The sequence below is a fragment of the Ovis canadensis genome, chromosome 1 (genome assembly GCF_042477335.2).
Source record: "Ovis canadensis isolate MfBH-ARS-UI-01 breed Bighorn chromosome 1, ARS-UI_OviCan_v2, whole genome shotgun sequence".
Classification (NCBI taxonomy): domain Eukaryota; kingdom Metazoa; phylum Chordata; class Mammalia; order Artiodactyla; family Bovidae; genus Ovis; species Ovis canadensis.
In genome coordinates, this window is record NC_091245.1 from 77906092 (window position 1) to 77930352 (window position 24261).

Below are 24261 nucleotides of genomic sequence, written 5' to 3' on the forward strand. Positions count from 1 at the left end.
AGTCATGTCCAACTCTTTATGGCCCCATGGACTGCAGCACACCAAGCTTCTGTGTCCTTCAGTATCTCCCAGTTTGCTCAAAATCATGTCCATTGAGTCAGTGATGCCATCCAACCATTTCATCTTCTGCCACCCTCTTCTCCTCCTGCCCTCAATTTTTAAATATTACACACATGTTTAAAATTTATGTTCCTGATGTTTCTAACAGACTGTACTATAGTCAGAATGTTCACATTCTAATAATTATAATCAAAGTTTGCCTTGATCCAATAAACATTTTTCTTTTACAGTAGTTATGACTATAATGTGTTAATTTTTCTCTTCTTATGGCAAAAGACTTGTAATACAGTACAGACATCTCAGATATATTTTAATAGAGATAGTCAAACTAAGGCAAAAGTGAGAATGTTTTGGCTTTCAGAATTCCAAGAAAGGCTTAAGTAACTAAACCATGAAGAGCAGGGATAGAGGCTGTAGTATGCTGGAGTTGCTTGTGTTGGCTGTCAAGAGCTAATGGTGAGTATCTCTTCCCAGGTCCATGTTCAGTGATGTCATGTTGGTAGCTTGATATTGACCATGGTGAGATTGTTTCCTCTAGAAATCAACAAACACTGCAAATCAGAGTTCCTCACCACCCCTCACCACTCAGCTCCACATAGCCTCTTGTTAACTCTCTATTATCACATCTCTGAATTTGAGCAGACATGGAGAATAATTGGTATCAGGGGCTCAAATGCCTTTAAGACTCTTGTTAGAAATCTGAATTCTGCCCTCTAGAGGTTGACTTCTCTTGAGGAAGATGGGCCTGCTCTATCTGGTAAGATGGTTGTCCTGTGATCTCCCAACTTTTACATATTATCGCAGACTCTGATAACACAGGGAAACTCACTTTCTCTGTTTCAGCTTGAAAAATACCAGTGAGTCTCTGATTAGATGTCCACTTCTGAGCAGTCAGTTCAGGAAGTGGAGGTGGGGGTTTGGAAGAGGGTAAGGGGCTTGTGGGAGTGGTGGGGAATGAGATCATGTGATAACTTGCATACCCCAAAGTAACCACGCAACTAGGAGTATAAATTTCCAGGAGAAGAAGGGAAGGGCAGTAAGAGCAGGCAGTTCCATTGTGTATACTGTATGTTAAAATGAAAAATTCAGCGAAATTAGAATGCAAAGTACTTCCAAAAACAGCATTAAATATTTAGAGTTCTTTTAAACATAGTTGAGAAATCATTATTTTCATACTTTAAGTAAAACATCTTTTTAATGTGTTAATTTAAGCCCTGCAATGAGTTTATTGAAGTATGCTTTTTTTTTAGGGTTTGAACTGCAGTTCCGATTGGGCCCAACTTTACAGGGAAAGGCAGTTACTGTGTATACAAATTACCCACTTCCTGGAGAAGCGTTTAATCGAGAAAAATTCCATTCCCTGGAATGGGAAAATCCAACAGAAAGAGAAGATGATTCTGATAAATACTGTAAACTTAATCTTCAACAAGCTGGATCATTTCAGTATTACTTCCTTCAAGGGTAAGTCAGGTGTTCTGTATATGGAAAAAAGTTAATTTATTCTCTAACTTGATGTTGTCTAACTTGTAATATAAGTTATCATATGAACTATGGCAGTGCAATTTTTACAGGAGTTTCTTGGGATGCAATAGAATATAATTCTTTAGTTTCTAGGAAGGAATTGTAAGCCACATTGCATATTCAAAGTATTATTATTTTAAGTAACGGCATAAATATTCTAGTATTTTCATTCAACCTGGTTATAGCATTCTATTTAGTTACATGCCCTATTATTACTAATGGATTTTAGTACAGTATTTTTCCTTAAAGCAATACTGTTAGATAGAGCATGAGTTGTTTATGTCATTATATAGAGACTGGACAAGGATAAAATGTGGCTTTTCCATTGAATTTCAACTTCAATTTTTTTGAACTTCAGTTTTTTTGAACTGCAACTTTTTTAAATTAGTTTATTTTAATTGGAGGCTAATTACTTTACAGTATTATACTGGTTTTTGCCATACATTGACATGAATCAGCCATGGGTGTACATGTGTCCCCCATCCTGAACTCCCCTCATCACTTCCCTCCCCATCCCGTCCCTCAGGATCATCCCAGTGCACCAGCCCTGAGCACTCTGTCTCATGCAACAAACCTGGACCGGCGTTCTGTTTCACATATGATAATGTACATGTTTCAATGCTATTCTCTGAAATCATCCCACCCTCGCCTTCTCCCACAGAATCCAAAAGTCTGTTCTTTACATCTGTGTCTCTTTCACTGTCTTGCATATAGGGTCATTGTTACCATATTTCTAAATTCCATATATATATGTTAACATACTGTAATGGTGTTTTTCTCTCTGGCTTACTTCACTTTGAATAATAGACTCCAGTTTCATCCACCTCATTAGAACTGACTCAAATGCATTCTTTTTAATAGCTGAGTAATATTCCATTGTGTATATGTACCACAGCTTTCTTATCCATTCGTCTGCTGATGGGCATGTAGGTTGCTTCCATATCCTGGCTATTGTAAACAGTGCCGGGATGAATATTGGGGTACACGTGTCTCTTTCGATACTGGTTTCCTCGGTGTGTAGGCCTAGCAGTGGGATTGCTAGGTCATATGGTAGTTCTGTTTCCAGTTTTGTAAGAAGTCTCTACACTGTTCTCCAGAGTGGCTGTACTAGTTTCACTGCAACTTTTTAAAAAGATTTTATGGGCTTCAAAATATATTTTATAATGGGGTAATTTACTTTCCAGTTAGACGATTAGATGAGACTTTTTTTCCTGTCACTAATTGAAAAGTTTTTATTTTGTATTTTTCCTCAGAAATGAGAAAAGTGGTGGAGGTTACATAGTCGTGGACCCTATTTTACGTGTTGGTGCTGATAATCATGTGTTACCCTTGGACTGTGTTACTCTTCAGACATTTTTAGCCAAGTGTATGGGACCTTTTGATGAATGGGAAAGCAGACTTATGGTTGCAAAAGAATCAGGTAATGTCAGCTTTTTTCTTCTGTTCTTTAAAAGAAGTGTAATTATCATCTGTGATACACATTGCAAAGGCTTTAATCCTTTTAATTTCACATCTTAATATATTTAGTAATATAAATAAGTAGCACTCTATGTTCAGTTCAGTTCAGTCGCTCAGTCATGTCCAGCTCTTTGTGACCCCATGAACCGCAGCACGCCAGGCCTGCCTGTCCATCACCAGCTCCCGGAGTCTCCCCAAACTCATGTCCATTGAGTCGGTGATGCCATCCAACCATCTCGTCCTTTGTTGTCCCCCTTCTTCTCCTGCCTTCAATCTTTCGCAACATCAGGGTCTTTTCAAACGAGTCAGCTCTTCACATCAGGTGGCCAAAATATTGGAGTTTCAGCTGCAACATCAGTCCTTCCAGTGAACACCCAGGACTGATTTCCTTTAGGATGGACTAGTTGGATCTCCATGCAGTCCAAGGGACTCTCAAGAGTCTTCTCCAGCACCACAGTTCAAAAGCATCAATTCTTCTGCGCTCAGCTTTCTTTATAGGCCAGCTCTCACAACCATACATGACTACTGGAAAAACCATAGCCTTGAACTTGTTGATATTTGACTATTTTAACCTACCAAAAAAATGGCAAATTATATGCTTCACCTTAATAATTAAGGAACTTTATGATAAAATGAGGTTATTATTGTCTCTTAAGACTTTAACATATAAAATTAGTAAGCTACTAAAATGTTTTAGTAAATAAAATGTATTATCATTATATATAATTTTAATTCAACAAGCATTTAATGTGAAAGTCATGTGCTGCCATACATACAAAAGTAAAATATAACTCAAATTGTATTTTACTAAGTAAAGCATAGTGTTAATTTTTTACTTTCAACTTGAGTGTAGAGTGAAGAACGAAATGAGAGGTTCCCTGACTTAACTAAAAGAAAACAAGTACTATGGAACATTAAAACTAGGAGAAAGATGTACTGATGTACTTGCACAGGATATATTTTCTACATATAAATATATCCATTCCAGAAATATAAATTGAACCGCTAATAGTAACTGGGCATTCTCTGTGATTTTTTTTTCAAATATATCATCTCATTTTCCTTATCTTGTATGTGAGGAAACTGATAATCCTCAAAGATTTAAGTAGAAGTGCTTAAATCACTTCTGGTACAGCTAGGATTTGAACTCAAGTCTTTAACCCCTTCTCTTGTGGCATGGTTGTTTTGCCATTTAAAATTACTTATGGAAATTTAAGGGCTTCCCAGGTGGCTCAGTGGGTAAAGAATCTGCCTGCAATTCAGGAGACACAGGTTCAGTCCCTGGGTTGGGAAGATCCCCTAGAGGAGGACATAGCAACGGCTCCAGTGTCCTTGCCTGGAGAATCCCATGGACAGAGGAGCCTGGCGGGCTACAGTCCACGTGGTCACAAAGGGTCGGACACGACTGAAGCGACCGAGCACACATGCGTGCGTGGAAGGTTGACCTTACGATGTGTGCACTTCGTTTTAGGCATATCTTTTCTCATAGTGGTCTTTGTTTATCTTCTTGTGTTGTAGGCTACAACATGATTCATTTCACCCCACTGCAGACTCTTGGACTATCCAGGTCGTGCTATTCCCTTGCTGATCAGTTAGAATTAAATCCTGACTTTTCAAGACCTAATAAAAAGTACACCTGGACTGATGTTGGACAGCTGGTACAAAAATTGAAAAAGGAATGGAATATTCTTTGTATAACTGATGTTGTCTACAATCATACTGGTATGAACTTCATTAACTACTTCTATTAATTTTAATGAGAATATTATATGTTAATTATTTCCTTCTTGCTGTTTTATGTAACAAATTTTGAAAACACAAGTAATGATTAGGTGTCCTTCAATTTAAAAAATGACTTTAGATAGTACCACTTTTTTTTTTCAAAGAAAGCAGTATTAACTGAAGATATAATTAAAATGTAAGTATTTTACATGTAATGATTATAAAAACAGGAGTATGATCATAGGAAAAAAGTGACGTATTTCAACTTACAGCATTAATACTTTTCAGAACAACAAATAAATCCTGTATAGTGATAGCTCTGGTACCCTAGCATATATTTGGAAAAAACTAAATGATGTTATTTGAAGAGAAAATTAATGGTAAATTCTTAAAACTTTATTATATCTTTTGCATGTTAACAGATATTACTAAAGTTAACCTGTTTTGGGTCCTAAGATTGCTTTCTAATATCCAGTTCCATAAAATACATTCCAAGTTTCCAGATGCTGATCCTCAGGAGCATCAGCTGTCATTGCAGCTGGGCCTGGAGGAGCCTCTAGTCCTGATCAGAGTGCACCTTGCAAATACTCTCTTCTATTTGCTGTGATGTAGAGAAGTCAGAAAACCACTGATTTACTTATGTAAACAACAGGGATTCCAGGTGGTTCAAAACATTTAACAACAACAAAAAAAATCTCTGCCGTGTCATAAAATCATTTCCCAAATAACCATAGCAACTATGAAGATATTTAAAAACTCAAAGATTCAGTTCATCAGTATAAATAATAATCTCTAACTATAATAATAAAAATTCAAAGTTAGGCAAAGTAAGTGTATTCTAAAGTGTGTTGTTTCTGCCTGCACCTGAAAACTAAGCATCAGGGTTCACAGTGAAGACTTCCTAATATCCAAGAATTCGAAATTCTTCACTTGAAAATTTGACATTATTGATAACCACTTTGACATCTTTTACTATTATTCACATCAAATTTACCAAACCACACAATGGAATTGTACAAATTATGATATGACTTAGGCAGCTACAACAGAGAGACAGAAAAATACAGTGACGTAAGACTGAAGTTATACTTACTTCTATAGAAAATTAGGTAGGCATTCTAAGATTGGTGTGGTAGCCCACCTGTGATAGAGAACTGAGTTCTTTGTCTCATGATGCTCTGCTTTCCAGTACTTTTGTTTCCATCTCTTCATCAAACATAGCCACTCCAGTTCCTGGTATCACCTTCTACCCAGTAGAAACGAGGAAAGGGAAGTAATGTCTTTTAAGGGCCTGATCTGATGTATATATCACTTCCGCTCACATTGCATCAGATGGGATTTTGTCTCTTGTCGCACCTAACTATAAAGGAGCTTGCAGTATAGTCTTTTGCTTGTCAGCCGTGTCTATCAGTGAACCTTCAGAATTCTGCTACTAAAGGGACAAAGGGAGTATAAAATTTGGGGTACAGTCACAGGCTCTGTCAGAGACTATTTCTAAAGCATTTGAGAGATTCTGTGTAATATAAAAGAAGTGAACATTACTTCCACCTTACTTGGAAAGTGTTGCATATCATAATGTCTTTTCCACAAAACAGGTTTTCATTAAAAAGTTACTTTCCAGGGGAAGTCGACTTCCAGGATGGCAGTATGAGTGCTTCACAGAGCCTCTACCCTGCAAAACAGCTATACCTGGTACAAATTATTTTTTAAAAACTAGTCTCTGAAAATTGTCCTAAGGGTATTCAGCATATAGAGAGACATTTTTCAAGGAAATCTATTAAATCTCAAAAAAGGTAGTCAGCCTATGACGTTTGAACCACGACTCCCTCTGTCCACTGCCTCAGATCAGAGTGATGATATGTCTGTTCCTAGCGGGTGCTGCCAAGGACCCCAGGCTCCCTTTCTCCCTGTGGTTGAAAAGGGCAGGTGTCCAGCATTTCTCATTTTCTACTTTCAGCACTATATTGCAGAAACTATTTTAGGCAAGAGCGGATGAGCAATCTGGGACTCCCTTCCTCCACCCTGCCCCCATTTATAGAGAGAAAGTTCTACCCCATGCATAGCAGGTCAAGAATACTGAGCCCTTGCCCAGCTTGCTTGTGGGGTTGGGGTTCCACACCTGGAGAGCTAAGCCAAGAAAACCGGAGGCTACTGTCTCTGCTACCAGTGGTGGAACAGTGACACAGGTGTTCTGCCCAGAGGAAGAGATGTGCAGTAGAAACAGAGCCAGAATGGAATAACTTTATTTGGCACATAGCAGGGGAAGCTCATGCCCGTGAGCACTGTTGAAAGCAGTGGTAAACAATCAGGAGGATACTGGTATCTTCATGAGAGTAACAGCCTATGCCATAGGCCAGCTAGTAGTCCAACAGAGAGAACCAGGGAAAGAGACAGTAAAGCAGAGCCTTCCTACGGTCAGAACAGACTTCAGAGACAAGCTTCAAAGACTACCCCTGCCAAAGGACCCAGATTTAACTGGGTCATATTGTTGTGCAATTTATGCTCTGGAATATTATAAACAATCATAGCACAGTCAGCCTCAGTAACAGCTCAGGAGGGTAATAGCTCAGTGTAATAGATACCAATAGGAGCAGACAGCTTAATTCAGTTCAGTTCAGTTCAGTCACTCAGTTGTGTCCAACTCTTTGTGACCCCATGGACTGTAGCACTCCAGGCCTCCCTGTCCATTGTCAGCTCCCGGGGTTTACTCAAACTCATGTCTATCGAGTTGGTGATGCCATCCGACCATCTCATCCTCTGTCGTCCCCTTTTCCTCCTGCCTTCAATCTTTCCCATCAGGGTCTTTTCAAAAGAGTCAGTTCTTTGCATCAGATGGGCAAAGTATTGGAGTTTCAGCTTCAGCATCAGTCCTTCCAATGAATATTCAGGACTGATTTCCTTTAGGATGGACTAGTTGGATCTCCTTGCAGTCCAAGGGACTCTCAAGAGTCTTCTCTAACACCACAGTTCAAAAGCATCAATTCTTCAGCTCTCAACTTTCTTTATAGTCCAACTCTAACATCCATACTGACCACTGGAAAAAGCAGAGCTTTGACTAGATGGACCTTTGTTGGCAAAGTAATATCTCTGCTTTTTAATATGCTGTCTAGGTTGTTCATAACTTTTTTTCCAAAGAGCAAGTGTCTTTTAATTTCATGGCTGCAGTCACCATCTGCAGTGATTTGGGAGCCCCCAAAAATAATGTCTGACACTGTTTCCACTGTTTCCTCATCTATTTGCCATGAAGTGATGGGACCAGATGCCATGATCTTAGTTTTCTGAATGTTGAGCTTTAAACCAACTTTTTCACTCTCCTCTTTCACTTTCATCAAAAGGCCCTTTTCTTCTTCTTCACTTTCTGCCAAAAGAGTGGTGTCATCTGCATATCTGAAGTTATTGATATTTCTCCCAGCAATCTTGATTCCAGCTTTTGCTTCATCCAGCCCAGCATTTCTCATGATGTACTCTGCATATAAGTTAAATAAGCAGGGTGACAATATACAGCCTTGATGTGTTAATAGCTTAATAGACTTCACAGCTTAATAGACTACCTCAGAGGCTACACACTGTGGGGAAGTAGACTTCCCTAAAATATTCCAGACAAGCAACCAAAAAGACCTGGAGGGGGTAGGATCAGTATCCAGATTTTCTGTAATCATATTATCTAATTACCAATACCCAGCAAATAACTGAGACATGTAAAGAAACAGCAAAGTACAACCCTTACACAAGAAAAAAGCAGGCAATTGAAATCACCTTTGAGAAGTCCTAGATGTCCTACTTGAAACAGACTTTAAAGCAAGTATTATAAATGTATTTAGAGAACTAAAGGAAACCAACTTAAAGCTATAAAGGAGGATTTTATGATGATATCCCATAAAGAGAGAATATCATAAATAGGTTTAAAAAAATTTTAAAGAGCAAGTGAGAATTCTGAAATTGAAAAGTAAATAACCAAACTGAAAAATTCAGTTGCACCTGTTCAGCAGTATACTTGAGTTGACAGGAGAAAGGATTAGTAAACAGTGACTATGCAATGTAAAGAACAGAAAGAAAAAAGATAAAAATGAACAGAACTTCAGTGCAATGTGGGACATGGAAATGTCAGAAGGAGAGGAAAGAATGGGAAAAATACTTGAAGAACTAATGACTGAAAACCTCTTAACCTTCAGCATCAGTTTACACATTCTAAGACTCAGGGATCTCCAAGAACCATAAACAAAAGAGAACCACACTCAGACACATCACAGTAAACGTTTTGAAAGCCAAAGACTTAAGGACTCTTGAAAGTAATATCTTGAAGGAAGGTATTGTCAGAGTCAAAAAAATATTCAAATATATGCTGTCCACATGCCACATACTTTAAATTCAAAGATACAAATAGTTTGACCATAAAAGGGTGGAAAAAGATAAACCTGAACTGTTAGCTTGTAGTCCCTCTCTGACCACTGCTAAGATGGCTTAGCCTTGTGCACACACAAGGTCTTCCAGACTGCCAGAGGTGAATGTGGCTTGTTTTTAATGCCGGCTTCCTAGAACTCACCCCGGGTCAGGGTGTACTTCATTGTTCACTCAGTGTTTGGTTAGAGGTTGTATTTAAGTCCCTTTGCCAGTGACTTCTGTCCTGTGTTGATGGGTGTGTATGTGGTTTGAGACACGTTGTGGTTTGACATTAGGCTTTCAAGTCTAATGTCCTTCTAGGACGCCCCTGAGTGGGTACAGCTTAGCACACGTATCCAGCCTTCCCAAACCCCATAGTTGCCAGTGGTCCCAGTAGGGTTCTCCTCAGCAATCTCTTTCCCTGATTCTCTCTATGAAATTTCTTGTCTTTCTAATGTTTTTCTCGTATCATGGAGCTATTAGCATTCTCTTAACTGCGCCTCATCAAGGTCTCTGTTATTTTCAACAGCATTAGGCACAGAGTTCTCCACTCACTCTGCCTAATAAATTCAGTCCTTTCAGACAGAGCTCTTCAACCTTATAGCCTGTCATGCCTCTTGAGCAGTACACCTGTGCCACTGTCCACTTTTCCTGGGGCAGCCATTCTGACTGTGTTCAGGCAGGAGGCGTCAGTCTCTGATCTTGGTTGTCCCTCCCATGTGGACCCTCCTCCCTATGAGCAAGCTCCAGGTCTGTGGGGCAAGTAGAGCTCCAGTATTCTGGGCCCCCCACAGCTCAAGTAGGACAGTTACCCTACATGTTGGAATTTGGTAAAGGAAAAGAGTCAAGGTTTTCTCTGCCTGCAACCTGGAATAGAGCTTTTACAGCTGGGAGCTAGAGGGAGTGAGAAACAGGCAGCCTCTGCCTCCCAGAATGAAACTAACCCTAGACAAGGAGTCGGGAGGAGAGGGCATTGCCGTGTTGGCCACATCTGCCTGGAGTAGAGCACCTGGGGTAGAGCTTCGTAACTCGCAGATGGTTGAGTGAATAAGGGAGCAGACTGTGGTGGGAAGAAGAGTGAGAGTGTGGGGAGAACGTAGAAGCAGTAGATGCAGGTTGTTTGGTCTTGATACTAATAGACCCTGCAGAACTTGGGAAAATAACTGTATTTAGATAAGATGTGTGTTTGTATTCGTAGCTTTGGGGAGATACAAGCATATTTAAAGATCCAGAAGAAAGAATCTCACCTCCCTCTCCCTTCAGACAACAAAAGAATATATGTAGGGGGAGAATATAAACGACATTTTACATCCGAAAGATGGTTAAGAGGCAGAATCTAGAGCTAGATGGGGCCAAAGAAAGGTCTCTCACTTAGGAGACCAGAAGTAAGAAGGAGGAGCTTCAAGGGAGAGTGAATTTCAGGGGTTCTTTTCCTGCCCTACAACTGAACAGCCAGACACTGAGAAGCCTAAACCAGAGTTGAAGATGCAGGTAACTTTCTGCCGTAAAGGGAATGAGGTCCTTTGGGTTTATAAGGAGCATTCCAAAGTATTGTTCTCCTAGGGACCGTCAAGACAGGCAGAGGACAAGACCCTTCTTAACTCCCACCATAATAGTAAATATGTTATATGATGATATAATGAATCAGTGTTGATCCTATTTACTGTCAGTTAAAAACTCCAATCAGAAAAGAAAAATGTATGGTAAAATAGATGGTAGGATACCACAACCAAAAAGTTGTTTTCATACTACTACAGTATCATTATAAAATATTGATATCTAACATATAAGAAAATGAGTGATAGATGTTGATATTTTATTTCAGACCTCAGTCTAATTACATGATAATCCTTTATGTTTTCTTTTTCTTTAAGCTGCTAATAGTAGATGGCTCCAGGAACATCCAGAAAGCGCATATAACCTTGTGAATTCCCCACACTTAAAACCTGCCTGGGTCTTAGACAGAGCACTTTGGCACTTATCCTGTGATGTTGCAGAAGGGAAATACAAAGACAGAGGAGTACCTGCTTTGATCGAAAATGATCATCAAATGAATGTCAGTATGTATAGAGGAATACCACACTTTAGTACACAATTTCTAAAATATAAATTAAATGTCTTTTTGAAGATCATTTAGAACCTGTCTTTTAAGGAGCTAAATAATACTTAGTAAAATGATTTTAAATATGTGTTCTAACTCTTAATATTTTTCAGTGCATTCGAAAAGTAATTTGGGAGGATATTTTTCCAAAGACTCAACTCTGGGAATTTTTCCAAGTAGACGTTCACAAAGCAGTCGAGCAATTTAGAGGACTTCTTACACAAGGTAAAGGTTATACACTAGAGTATTACTGTCAATTTTAAGAAATTTAGTATTACTCTTCTCTTAGTTAACACAGGATTAAATCTGTTATTATTATATGATATTTGTGTTGTTTTTGATGCTCTAACACTATGATTCTGGAGGCTATCTGTGAGTTAGCAGAGATCTTTAAAGGTCATATTACTCAGTTCAATTCAGTCGCTCAGTTGTGTCCTACTCTTTGCGACCCCATGAACTGCAGCACCCCAGGCCTCCCTGTCTATCACCAATCTTCGGAGCCTACTGAAACTAATGTCCATCGAGTCAGTGATGCCATCCAACCATCTTGTCCTCTGTTGTCCCCTTCTTTTCCCACCTTCAGTCTTTCCCAGCATCAGGGTCTTTTCCAGTGAGTCGATTCTTCGCATCAAGTGGCCAAAGTATTGGAGTTTCAGCTTCAGCATCAGACCTTCCAATGAATATTCAGGACTGATTTCCTTTAGGATGGACTAGCTGGATCTCCTTGCAGTCCAAGGGACTCTCAAGAGTCGTCTCCAACACCACAGTTCAAAAGCATCAATTCTTTCATAATATACAATTATTTCCCTTGGGGACTGCTTCTTATATTGATTCCTTAGCACAATGCTCAGAATACCATACAGCTCAATATTGCATTTGTTAAATGAATGTTTAACATGGCAGGTAAATAGAACAGATTATTTCAGCTGCCAAAAACTCAAAACAGTCTTCAAAACTGAGAGATGTGATTGTCTTCTGTTGGCTAATGTAGGAATCTTAACTGAGGTAGTTGATGGTACCTCAGTTAACGGTACCTACCATTAACACTGGGCTTCCCTGGCGGCATTAGTCGTAAAGATCCCGCCTGCCAGTGCAGGAGATGTAAGAGACATGGGTACCATCCCTGGGTTGGGAAGATCTCCTGGAGCAGGGCATGGTAACCCACTCCAGTATTGTTACCAGGAGAATCCCAAGGACAGAGGAGCCTGGCGGGCTGCATTCCATAGGGTCGCAAAAGGTCAGACATGACTGAAGCAACTTAGCATTCACATGTGCACCATTAAGACCACCTAATTACTAGTGAGACTGACTCAGATACTAGCCAGTAGCAAAGGTAAAGAAAAAAATCTCCAGTTAAGGACATAATTAACCTTAAGAAGTTAATCTCTGTGTCCCTAACAAAGTAGGATAGGAAAAACCATGCCAAAAGAGAAATTAGGATTTTTTAGGAAGCTAATTAGAGAAATATAAAGAGTATATCTACAGTTAGTATAGGACAACCTAAGAGCAAGAATCTTTGAAGGCTCTCAAAATAAGAAATCCTCTTCCTTATCCAGAAAGTTGAGCTTGAGTAAGGCCCAGAAATACTGCGTTCAAAGTCAAAGTCCTTATGATTTGAGGCCCTGGAAGCTTCAGGCCAGGTTCACTCTTCCAGCTTTCACATTTGTGTAACATCTTAGTACCTGAATTTTTTATATTATCTTTCCTTCATGTTTTATCTTACTGAAGTGCCTCCATTTTCCCTTTCCTCTGATATTTATAAACTGTATTATTTGTTTACAATTAGGTATGCTCACAGTAAAGAAAAAAAGCCAAACAGTACAAATATATAATAAATGGAATGTGTAACTTCCTCTCCTCCAAAAGCTACTTACTAGAAGGAACTATTATTTAATAGTCTCCTGTTTCTTTTCAGACTCTTTTTTGAAATAAATTCCAATTTTATATAGTTAGCTACATATAAATTACATTCATAAGTTTTATATTTTTATCTATTTTATACACATAAATAAGACTGCAGTATACAGACTGCTTAACAAGTTGTTCTTTTAGTTGACAACATGATCTTATTACAGCTAATTATTTCTTTGTAACTTCTAGATAGCAATACACTCCGTTAAAGTACTTGAATTCCTTTTAACCATTTTGGTAGATTATTTGTAGTTCATTTCTCATTCATTCATTTAATACATTTTTACTGAATCACTTATTATGTGCGAGGCACTGATCCAGGTAGGGGGATTCAGAGGTGAACATACCAAACCCTGGATTTAGAGGAATTTATATTCTTACAAGTGATACTACAGAAAATAAATTCTTGTGCATGTTAGCTTTACTGGCTTTGTGACTATCAGTAGGACAAATTATTAGGCAGAATTCATGGGTCAAAGAGTATACAAATTTAATGATAAATCTGTAATAGATGTTGTCAAATTGCTTTTCAATACAAATTGTACTAGTTTATGTTATCACTAACTGTAACATCACCAACATTAGCTACCATTTAATCTTTGTCAATAGGCAAAATATTCATTATTTTTATTTCTTTGGTTATGAATGAAACATCTTTTCATGTGTTAATTAGCCATTTATAATTCTTCCATTAATTGCCTATTAATGTTCTTCCCCTATTTTTCTGTTGGGTTGCTCATCTTTTTCATATTGACTTATTATTACTGGTGGTTCCTTATTATAGTGGCCTCAGCTATATCCTCCTATTATGCTGTTGATCTTTTAATCCTTGTTGACGGGGATTTTCTCTCCTCACTGTAACCAAATTTATTGATCTTTTCTTTTATGGCTTCTAATTTCACATTGTGCATAGACCTTCAAACAACATTCTGTTTTCTTCTGATAATTGTATTTGCAGTTTACTTTTAAATATTTAATAGACCTGGAATTTATATAAAGAAGATATTAACTTTATTTAATTTTAAAAAGTGATACTGGGTTGATATTCCATCCTTTTAAACTGGTTTGGGATACCACCATAATACTTCATAATGTATCATCATATACTGAATATTCATGGGCCTGTTATCTATGCTATTCCACTGATCCATCTTTTACTCTAGCAGTACAAGAGACTTTTATAACATACACTGATTGTGTAGTTTTACATCTTTTTAAAATACTTCTTGGCATTTTTCATGTATGTTACTCTTCCAAATTAACCTCAGAAACTACATCTTTAAATCTATTTAATCTTTATCTTACTTTGTGCTTTTATAAGCCATTTCATTTAGAATAAGCCAGATATTAATTAATTAAAGTAAAATCAAACCCAGTGGAGGCAATCCTCCACTGATTTACTAGAAACAAGTCAGAATAAGAATGAAAACTCTCCCTACAAAGCATTTATTTACTTTTTTCATTTTTTATTATTATATGCTAGTTGGTGAAAAGGAAAAAATATAAAAACAAACTTGTCTGCTTCTTTCAGAGAAAGGCAAGTTATTAATAAGACTAACTTTTTAAAATAAAAAGCAATTTTTGAGGAAAAAGAACTCCTAAACCTAGTGTCTTTGGTAGCACCTGAGAAGAAAATGTGTACCATCAACATCCTTAAGTAAATGTGTACCATCAACACTAGACCACTCAGGTATGAATGACCTAAATCAAATCCCTTATGATTACACAGTGGAAATGACAAATAGATTCAAGGGATTAAATCTGACAGACGGAGTACCTGAAGAACTATGGACGGAGGTTCATAACATTGTACAGGAGATGGGGATCAAGACCATCCCCAAGAAAAAGATGTGCAAAATGGCAAAATGGTTGCCTGAGGAGGCCTTACAAATAGCTGAGAAAAGAAGAGAGGAGAAAAGGAAAGATATACCCATTTGAATGCAGAGTTCCAAAGAATAGCAAGGAGAGATAAGAAAGCCTTCCTCAGCAATCAATGCAAAGAAATAGAGGAAAACAATAGAATGGAAAAGACTAGAGATCTCTTGAAGAAAATCAGAGATACCAAAGGAACATTTCACACAAAGATGGGCACAATAAAGGACAGAATGGTATGGACCTAACAGAAGCAAAAGATATTAAGAAGAGGTGGCAAAAATACACAGAAGAATTATATAAAAATTACCCAGATAATGGAGTTGCAAAGAGTCGGATACAACTGAGCGACTGAACTGAACTGAACTGAAATGAACCATGATGGTGTGATCACTCACCTAGAGCCAGACATCCTGGAATGTGAAGTCAAGTGAGCCTTAGGAAGCATCACTACAAACAAACATAGTGGAGGTGATGAAATTCCAGTTAAGCTCTTTCAAAACCTAAAAGATGCTGTGAAAGTGCTGCACTCAATAGGCCAGCAAATCTGGAAAACTCAACAGTGGCTACAAGACTGGAAAAGCCCAGTTTTCATTCCAATCCCAAAGAAAGGCAATGCCAAAGAATGCTCAAACTATCACACAATTGCACTCATCTCACATGCTAGTAAAGTAGTGCTCAAAATTCTCCAAGCTAGGCTTCAACAGTATGTGAACCATGAATTTCCAGATGTTCAAGCTGGATTTAGGGAAAGCAGAGGAACCAGAGATCGAATTGCCTACATCCGCTGGATCATCGAAAAAGCAGGAGAGTTCCAGGAAAACATCTATTTCTGCTTTATTGCCTATGCCAAAGCTTTTGACTGTGTGGATCACAACAGACTTGTGAAAAATTCTTAAAGAGATGGGAATACCAGACCACCTGAGCTGCCTCTTGAGAAATCTGTATGCAGGCCAGGAAGCAACTTTAGAACTGGACATGGAACAACAGAGTGGTGCCAAATCAGGAAAGGAGTACATCAAGGCTGTATATTGTCACCCTGCTCATTTAACTTATATGCAGAGTACATCATGAGAAATGCTGGGCTAGATGAAGCACAAGCTGGAATCAAAATATCAGTAACCTAGGATATGCAGATGACACCACCCTTATGGCAGAAAGCAAAGAAGAACTAAAGAGCCTCTTGGTAAAAGTGAAAGAGGAGAGTGAAAAAGTTGGCTTAAAACTCAGCATTCAAAAAACATAGTATTCATGGCATCTGGTCCCATCACTTCATGGCAAATAGATGGGGAAACAGTGGAAACAGTGTCAGACTTTATTTTGGGGGGCTCCAAAATCACTGCAGATGGTGACTGCAGCCATGAAATTAAAAGATGCTTGCTCCTTGGAAGAAAAGTTATGACCAACCTAGACAGCATATTCAAAAGCAGAGACATTCCTTTGCCAACAAAGGTCCGTCCAGTCAATGCTATGGTTTTTCCAGTGGTCATGTATGGATGTGAGAGTTGGACTATAAAGAAAGCTGAGTGCCAAAGAATTGATGCTTTTGAACTATGGTGTTGAAGAAGACTCTTGAGAGTCCCTTGGACTGCAAGGAGATCCAACCAGTCCATCCTAAAGGAGATCAGTCCTGAATATTCATTGGAAGGTCTGATACTGAAGCTGAAACTCCAATACTTTGCCCACCTGATACGAAGAACTGATTCATTAGAAAAGACCCTGATGCTGGGAAGGATTGAAGGCGGGAGGAGATGGGAACAACAGAGAATGAGATGGTTGGATGGCATCACTGACTCCATGGACATGAGTTTGAATAAGCTCTGGGAGTTGGTGATGGACAGGGAAGCCTGGGGTGCTGCAGTCCATGGGGTCACAAAGAGTCAGACACGACTGAGTGACTGAACAAAACATCTTTAGTGCCCTAAAAAATGTATAGAATACCTGAATACTAATTGAAGCAGAAAGATGGGACTGGGGTTGAACTGGTAGGAATTACTGTGTTTTTCTTCTACAGTGTTGTTTTTTTTTCCCCCAGTCAGCATCTCTCTCTCCTCTTTACCCAACGCTGCCTCTCTCTCTTTTCTTCCGTGTGTGTGTGTGTGTGTGTGTGTGTGTGTTAGGTTTTTGCAGAAGGATACATAGGGAGGTAGGAAGGAATGCTTATGAAATAAACGGTTCTTTTATTTTCTAAGAAAAAAACAATAAACTAAAAATATGAAATAAGTAACAGTTACAATCTCCTTATACATATCTGCATTTAAGATATAATATTTTCTTTCTTTCAGAAAATAGGAAAACAACAAGGCCTGATCCAAATCACCACCTTAAGATAATTCAGGATCCTGAATACAGACGGCTTGGCTGTACTGTAGATATGAATGTTGCTCTAGCAACTTTCATACCACATGAGTATGTGTTATATGTTACTACATGCTAAAGAACAGTGTTGCTTGTAAACCTTTATGACTATTCTGATTACATTTATGGTATTATTTTGATGCTATTTGTTAACAGCCTGAATAGAAAATGAAATAGCTAGTAGGCTACTTTCCAGACTTCCCCTGCATTATTTCTACCATCAGTTTGAATTTACACCTACAACGAGTCAATTGCATTTGTTCTAAAACTTACTTATAATATTAATAGCTGTATTTGCTGCTATACTTGTATAACTTAGTGATTTCCCTGGTGGCTCAGACGGTAAAGCATCTGCCTACAATGCAGGAGACCCAGGTTCAATTCCTGGGTCAGGAAGATCCTCTGGAGAAGGAAATGGCAACCCACTCCAGTACTCCTGCCTGGAAAATCCCATGGACGGAGGAGCCTGGTAGGCTACAGCCCATGGGGTTGCAAAGAGTTGGACATGACTGAGCAACTTCACTCACTCACTACTTTCAACACATGACATTTCCCCTTTCGTGGTAAAAATGTATACAGCTGGAAAATTTCCTAAGTCTTAATTAAGGTCCTAAGTTTCTATGACCCGTATTAGAAAAATGTTTAATGTAGAGTTTGTAGAACCATTAAATAATGTTCGTGTTGCCTTATCTACTTCAAGCAATGGGCCAGCCGCAATTAATGAATGCTGCAATTGGTTCAGGAAGAGAATTGAGGAATTAAATTCAGAGAAGCATCAACTCGTGAACTATCATCAGGAACAGGTTTTACCTACTTCTTTTGAACTGCTGTTTTTCTTTGAGTTTTAATACTGTTTTTTGTTGTTGGTATTGACATAAGTTCATGTTTTCTAGGCAGTCAATTGCCTTTTGGGAAATGTGTTTTATGAACGACTGGCTGGCCATGGTCCTAAACTAGGACCTGTTACTAGAAAACATCCCTTGGTTACCAGGTATTCCATTTTAGTTTTCTTTTCATGAAAGGTTAAAAATTGAAAATTGTATTAAACTCTTCAAATTAACCTAAATTTGAATTTCCTTGAATGTGTGACCCAGTATGTTTCTTAAATTGAAATAGCAGTTTTGATCTGGTAGCTAGGCTTAATATTAATTAATTTTGTTGGGCAAATCTTTAGTTAGAGAAACTATCATCAGTATGAACCAATTTATAATCATTTACATTCATGTTTCTGGAGGACTGCATACTTACTAGTAATTTCAGTGTTAAGCAAATTAAGCAAGTGTTTGGCTCCTTATAAGTAATGTACAGCAGAGATTAGGCAACTGAAGCATAGTAAAAACTTTTGCAAAATAATGTTAATACTTTAGTGATTTTCTTAGTCATTCTATGAGATTTTTAAAGTTATTACTTAGAATGTTAATCTGATAAACTGAAATACTAACTCAATTTCTCAAATCCTACTAGATTTACTCAAAATTTCTGATGATTTTTTCACCTGTATTGAAGTTTATTTCTTATTTCTTATAAATGGTGTCAACCTAATCTTATCTATTCTGTTCATTAGGGACAAAGTTTAATTTTAATGGTATTAATTCATATTTTCTCCAAGGAATTTCTCTTTATGGATTTCATACTTCATTGTATCTCCCTAGATATTTTACTTTCCCTTTTGAAGACATATCCCTCTCTGCAGAAGAATCGATGATTCATGTCCCAAATAAAGCTTGTTTTCTGATGGCACATAACGGGTGGGTAATGGGAGATGATCCCCTTCGAAATTTTGCTGAACCAGGTATGTCATTTTTGTTAACTTCTCTATGGACAGAGAAATAGAAGTTCATGGCAAGCTCAGAATATAAATTGTTTGTTGATTTTGTTCCCCGAGTAGGCTAATGATTTTTAAATTGTTTTATTTGCGATGACAGAGGTGCATACAGCTTGAGAGAAGAGAAGGGACTGACAGAATGAGATTCAGCTTCTTTCTCCTTCTTTCCTTTTCTACCCCTATCTCCTCAAACAGAAGAGTTCTCACATATCTATTTGATATTATGGTTCTACAGAAGATTTTATCTGGGCAGCTCATTTGTACACAAATGTACTCATTTGCATCTTTAAAAAGCCATCTGAACCTGTATGATTACAACTGTTTACTGTAAGAGAGATTTTTACTCATTAGCTAGAGGAGTATTTAAGGTATTTGAATGACAGTTAAACTAGAAAACAGTTGTTTTTAGATTCCCTCTTACTTAATGCTAGCTTCTTTTTTCTTATAGCTGTTTCATTGCCAGGAATAATTTTGCAGGGAACCTATCGATATATTTATTTTTTAACATTTTAGAATCAGAAGCCTGTTTTTATGACATTAGATTTAATTCAGAAGTCTCATTAAAAAAAAAATGTAGCTTTGCATTTAAGTATCTCTGCCCTCTCCTTTCCAACCATTCGAAGTGAAAAATGACACTCTGCTCTACACCATGGATTTAATGTAACATATTGCCAAAAATTGGTAGCAAGGTGGAGATGGAGCTTTAAATGGTTTTGGTATAGCTTTAAAGGCTCATGATATTACTATTACTGTTTTCCTTTAAGAAGCAATTTGAATTGTTACTATTAAGCACACATTTTTGGAAGAGACTATAAGGTACAGTTTTAGCAAAATAGGAGATCTAAATTACTATCAATTTTTTAAAACTGTATCCCATACCATTCTAGATATAATATTAACCTATATATGGCTTGTGTTAGAAATAATAGATGTGATTTTAAAACAACAGTTTTTCCTTGAAATAAATATTTTCATTTTATTCCTTGAACCACTGAAAGCAAGCTCCTTTTTTAACAGGTTCAGATGTTTATCTAAGGAGAGAACTTATTTGCTGGGGAGACAGTGTTAAATTACGCTATGGGAAAAAACCAGAGGACTGTCCTTATCTCTGGGCACACATGAAAAAATACACAGAAATCACCGCAACTTATTTCCAGGGAGTCCGCCTTGATAATTGTCACTCAACACCTCTTCATGTAGCAGAGGTACAGATAAATAATTCATCTATATTAAAGAAATCAGTGTTCTTTCCTAGCGTTCCTTAATGAGAGTGTACATGTTTCCTTTTGCTTGTTGAATGCTAACAGTAGTATGGTGGTAGTATTTTAAAACTTGCATAATTTGCATAATTCTGAGAATTTTTTGATGCAGATATTATGGAGTACTGGGCTATAAAATGTTTGGGTTAATATTTTTATTTAAGTTAGGGATATTGTCTCTGATAATACACATACAATAATATTGCCATATATTAAAATATTATTAATATTTTAAAAGAATTAACCTTGTTAATAATTTAACAATATATAAATATTAATTTGTCTTATTATTAGGTTAGTTTCAATAAATTAATAGCCACTGTGAAGTCATATAGCTTATTTCATATTATGATAATTATTTAAACACTAGCATTACAGCATATTGAAGATCGTTGGTCTCATTGATTCAATTTTCATTATCATATGGAATGTAATTATATGTAAGTGTAAACATAAAAATGTTCTGTTCCTCTTCAGGTTTTTTATAGTAACTTAAGCAATGCCAACATTTATAGCATCATCTTTTATGAAACATAAAAGATGATGCTTTAAATTTTATATAATACTATAAATGCTATAAATTTTACATAATTTATAGCACTATCTTTTATGTTTACAGCTTTGTAACCACTTTAGAGTTTCATTCTATTTGTAAGATCTTTGAAAGTTTCCTAGTGACAAGTTAGTGTTCTATGGAAATGTGTGCTTATCTGAAAAACATCTATTTCCATCATTTTAAAGCAGTATTATAATAACATATGTTTCAAGTCCTGTGATGAAAAATTGCTTTGATTTGGAAGAATGTAATGAACATTAGTTAAGGTAGTAGAACATTTTTAGCTTCAGAAAAAAGGCAGAGTTTTTTTTTAATGTATGCCTTTAGCAATACATTTGTAAGATGGTTATAATATTATAGCAAAACTTAGAATACTAAAATTTAATTTCAAGTTTAAAAAACCCCTAGGGTCGTACGTGTTAGAATTTCAAGTATTGTATTAGCCTTTGTGCAAATGTTCAAAAAATCTTTCTGAACTGATCTGATTTCTGATTAGAGGTTTTGGGGAATTCCTTGGCAGTCCAATGGTTAGAACTCAGTGTTTTTCACTGCCACGGCCTGTGTTCAGTCCCTGGTCAGTGAACAAAGATTCAGCAAGCCACATAGCATGGCCAGGAAGAAAAAAAGGAATTTATTATCATCTGCAGGAAAAACTGGCTTCAGTCTAGTCAGACCTAATCTTTACAATAGCTAAATGACGCACCAGCAGGGAATTTATCATTTATAGTTTAGTCAAGGGCCTGGAAATTAATAGGCTAATTAGAGATATTAAAAACAAAACATAAAATAGGGTTTGGAAAGGCTAGCAGAATTGCAGTATTATGGTTTACATTTTTTAAGTGACACTAACATTTTTCTTCTTCCTTTTTTTCCTCCTTTTGTGTCCTATCTGCAAAATCTAATCTTCCTTTTTAACTATTATATTTGCTTTATACATTCTTTTGTTTCCTATATGTATTGGTCCCTTTTATGTTTTCTTACTTATGCACAATTAAATTTATTTGGAAATTCTCTTGGATTTCCATTTTGTCTTGCTAACATGGTATTTTCCTGTGTCAAATCCATGCCTGGTCTTGCCTCCTCTCCTTCCCCCACACCATCTTGCTTTTCTCTTTCTGTTATATTTGTGACTATGCTTTTTGCAGTACATGTTGGATGCTGCTAGGAAATTGCAACCCAATTTATATGTAGTAGCTGAACTGTTCACAGGAAGTGAAGACCTGGACAATGTCTTTGTTACTAGACTGGGCATTAGTTCCTTAATAAGAGGTAGGCTCATTGAAAGTGTTTTTCCCATCTAAAGCTTCAGTTTTTAAGTAGATTAAAAGACATTTAATAGCTTTATGTACAGGGTTTAATAATGTTCAACATAGTTATTGTTCTTTTAAATATTCTACTCAAAATTTCTTAATATAACTGAGTCTGTTTTCATCAGTAAAAATTTCTACTTTGGGGTAAGATATCTCACTTTAACTTAAAAGAGCAATAGAACGAATTGATGGCTCTTGAACAAAATCACTTTTTGTTGTTGAAAATATAAAAATCTATTTTTCATCTCTATCTGCCTAAATGATGTAATCTTGAGATTTTTCTCCATAGATTTTATGGAACCAACATCCTAATAAGCAGCATATATTCCTTTTTTCACTGCATGAGCCATTTCTCTGGTTAAATTGCAGAAAAGACGTTTTTGTCATTTAAACTGATGGACATTTGTTTAAATATTTAAATCAGTTTTAGTTTTGATAATATTTTTGTGGTTTGTTTTTGAAAGTCAGTCACAATACAAAATCTAATCTCTTTTTGGACATTGCTAATGAAGATTGTTAAAATATTCTGTAATGCTTTGCAGAGGCAATGAGTGCATACGATAGCCATGAAGAGGGCAGATTAGTTTACCGATACGGAGGAGAACCTGTTGGATCCTTCGTTCAGCCCTGTTTGAGGCCTTTAATGCCAGCTATTGCACATGCCCTGTTTATGGATATCACCCATGATAACGAGTGTCCTATTGTGGTAAGCGTCTATCCTGTTTCTCAATTTATTTTGCCACATGTTTTGATATTTAGTTCTCTGCTGTTTAATGGCAGTAATATCCACAGTACCTCAAAATAGTGCCTTAGATTTATAAGTGATTGTGATTTAAAGCTTTTTGAGTGGTTTGTTATTTGTTTTAAAGCAAATGAATATATCTTCAGAATGTGTTTATGTACTTATCCTTTTACTTCATTGGGCTGTAGGATGGCACTTTGCATTTGATAGAAAATAAACTTTTGTTGTTTTACTCTTTTGTAGCATAGGTCAGCATATGATGCTCTCCCAAGTACTACGATCGTTTCCATGGCGTGTTGTGCTAGTGGTAGTACTAAAGGCTATGACGAATTAGTGCCTCACCAGGTTTGTTTATGTGTTGTTTTTTAAAATCCACAAGGCCCAAAACTGATCATTTTTACCAGAATTTCTCATTGTAATTAAAACATCCACATAGCTAAGTTTTTATTTTGTTCAGATTTCAGTAGTTTCTGAAGAGCGGTTTTACACTAAATGGAATCCTGCAGCATCGCCATCCAACGCTGGTGAAGTTAACTCCCAAAGTGGCATTATTGCGGCCAGGTGTGCTATCAATAAACTTCACCAAGAGCTTGGAGCCAAGGGTTTTATTCAGGCAAGAAGCTACAGTTCCTAGGTTTCTTTCTTAAGGTTCAATTTTAGAGCCTTTGCAGTTTGAGCACTAATGTGTTTTCTCTTTGCTTCTCAGGTGTATGTGGATCAAGTTGATGCAGACATAGTGGCTGTAACAAGACATTCGCCCAGTATCCACCAATCAGTCGTATCTGTTTCTAGAACTGCTTTCAGGAATCCCAAGACTTCATTTTACAGCAAGGAAGTGCCTCAAATGTGCATCCCTGGTAATGTGATCTAAAAAATGTTGTTTTGGTTTTATTATATTGTTAAATTGTTAATAATAATAAATATTATTAAATTGTTGTTACATGTCATATATATTGTAACATACTGCAAGTGTAGATGTAGTTAAGGAAAAGAATTACAAATTTTTGATAACTTGTATTTTTACTACATGGAGCAAAACCTGGAAATACTGTTAAATGTTAACATTTTTTGAGTTGTGGTTTTATTTTCATCCTAATACATTTTCCTATCTCCTAATTTATATAAATGAACATGTATTTCTTCTACACCCAGCTAGATTTATATATATATTCATGTACGTATGTAT

At 36.9% G+C, this 24261-nt stretch overlaps 1 protein-coding gene and 1 non-coding gene across 7 annotated transcripts in view; both read left to right on the forward strand.

Annotated features, from left to right (window-relative positions):
• AGL (amylo-alpha-1,6-glucosidase and 4-alpha-glucanotransferase) overlaps window positions 1-24261 on the forward strand; it is an 82537-nt gene that overhangs the window by 12077 nt on the left and 46199 nt on the right. For 4 of the 6 annotated variants that reach the window (XM_069598541.1, XM_069598553.1, XM_069598550.1 and 1 more), the window contains exons 3-17: window positions 1311-1521; window positions 2835-3001; window positions 4558-4761; window positions 11016-11197; window positions 11356-11467; window positions 17311-17434; window positions 18084-18186; window positions 18277-18374; window positions 19036-19175; window positions 20226-20413; window positions 22169-22292; window positions 22876-23039; window positions 23319-23420; window positions 23533-23688; window positions 23782-23932. In XM_069598541.1, the coding sequence (XP_069454642.1) occupies window positions 1311-1521; window positions 2835-3001; window positions 4558-4761; window positions 11016-11197; window positions 11356-11467; window positions 17311-17434; window positions 18084-18186; window positions 18277-18374; window positions 19036-19175; window positions 20226-20413; window positions 22169-22292; window positions 22876-23039; window positions 23319-23420; window positions 23533-23688; window positions 23782-23932 (2226 nt within the window). Of the gene's footprint in view, window positions 1-1310; window positions 1522-2834; window positions 3002-4557; window positions 4762-11015; window positions 11202-11355; window positions 11468-17310; window positions 17435-18083; window positions 18187-18276; window positions 18375-19035; window positions 19176-20225; window positions 20414-22168; window positions 22293-22875; window positions 23040-23318; window positions 23421-23532; window positions 23689-23781; window positions 23933-24261 lie in introns of all 6 variants that reach the window. The other 2 variants (XM_069598581.1, XM_069598574.1) reach the window with 1 other exon arrangement.
• Window positions 17708-17780, forward strand: TRNAC-ACA (transfer RNA cysteine (anticodon ACA)). The gene has a single exon. It is a non-coding gene; the product is annotated as a tRNA-Cys (tRNA).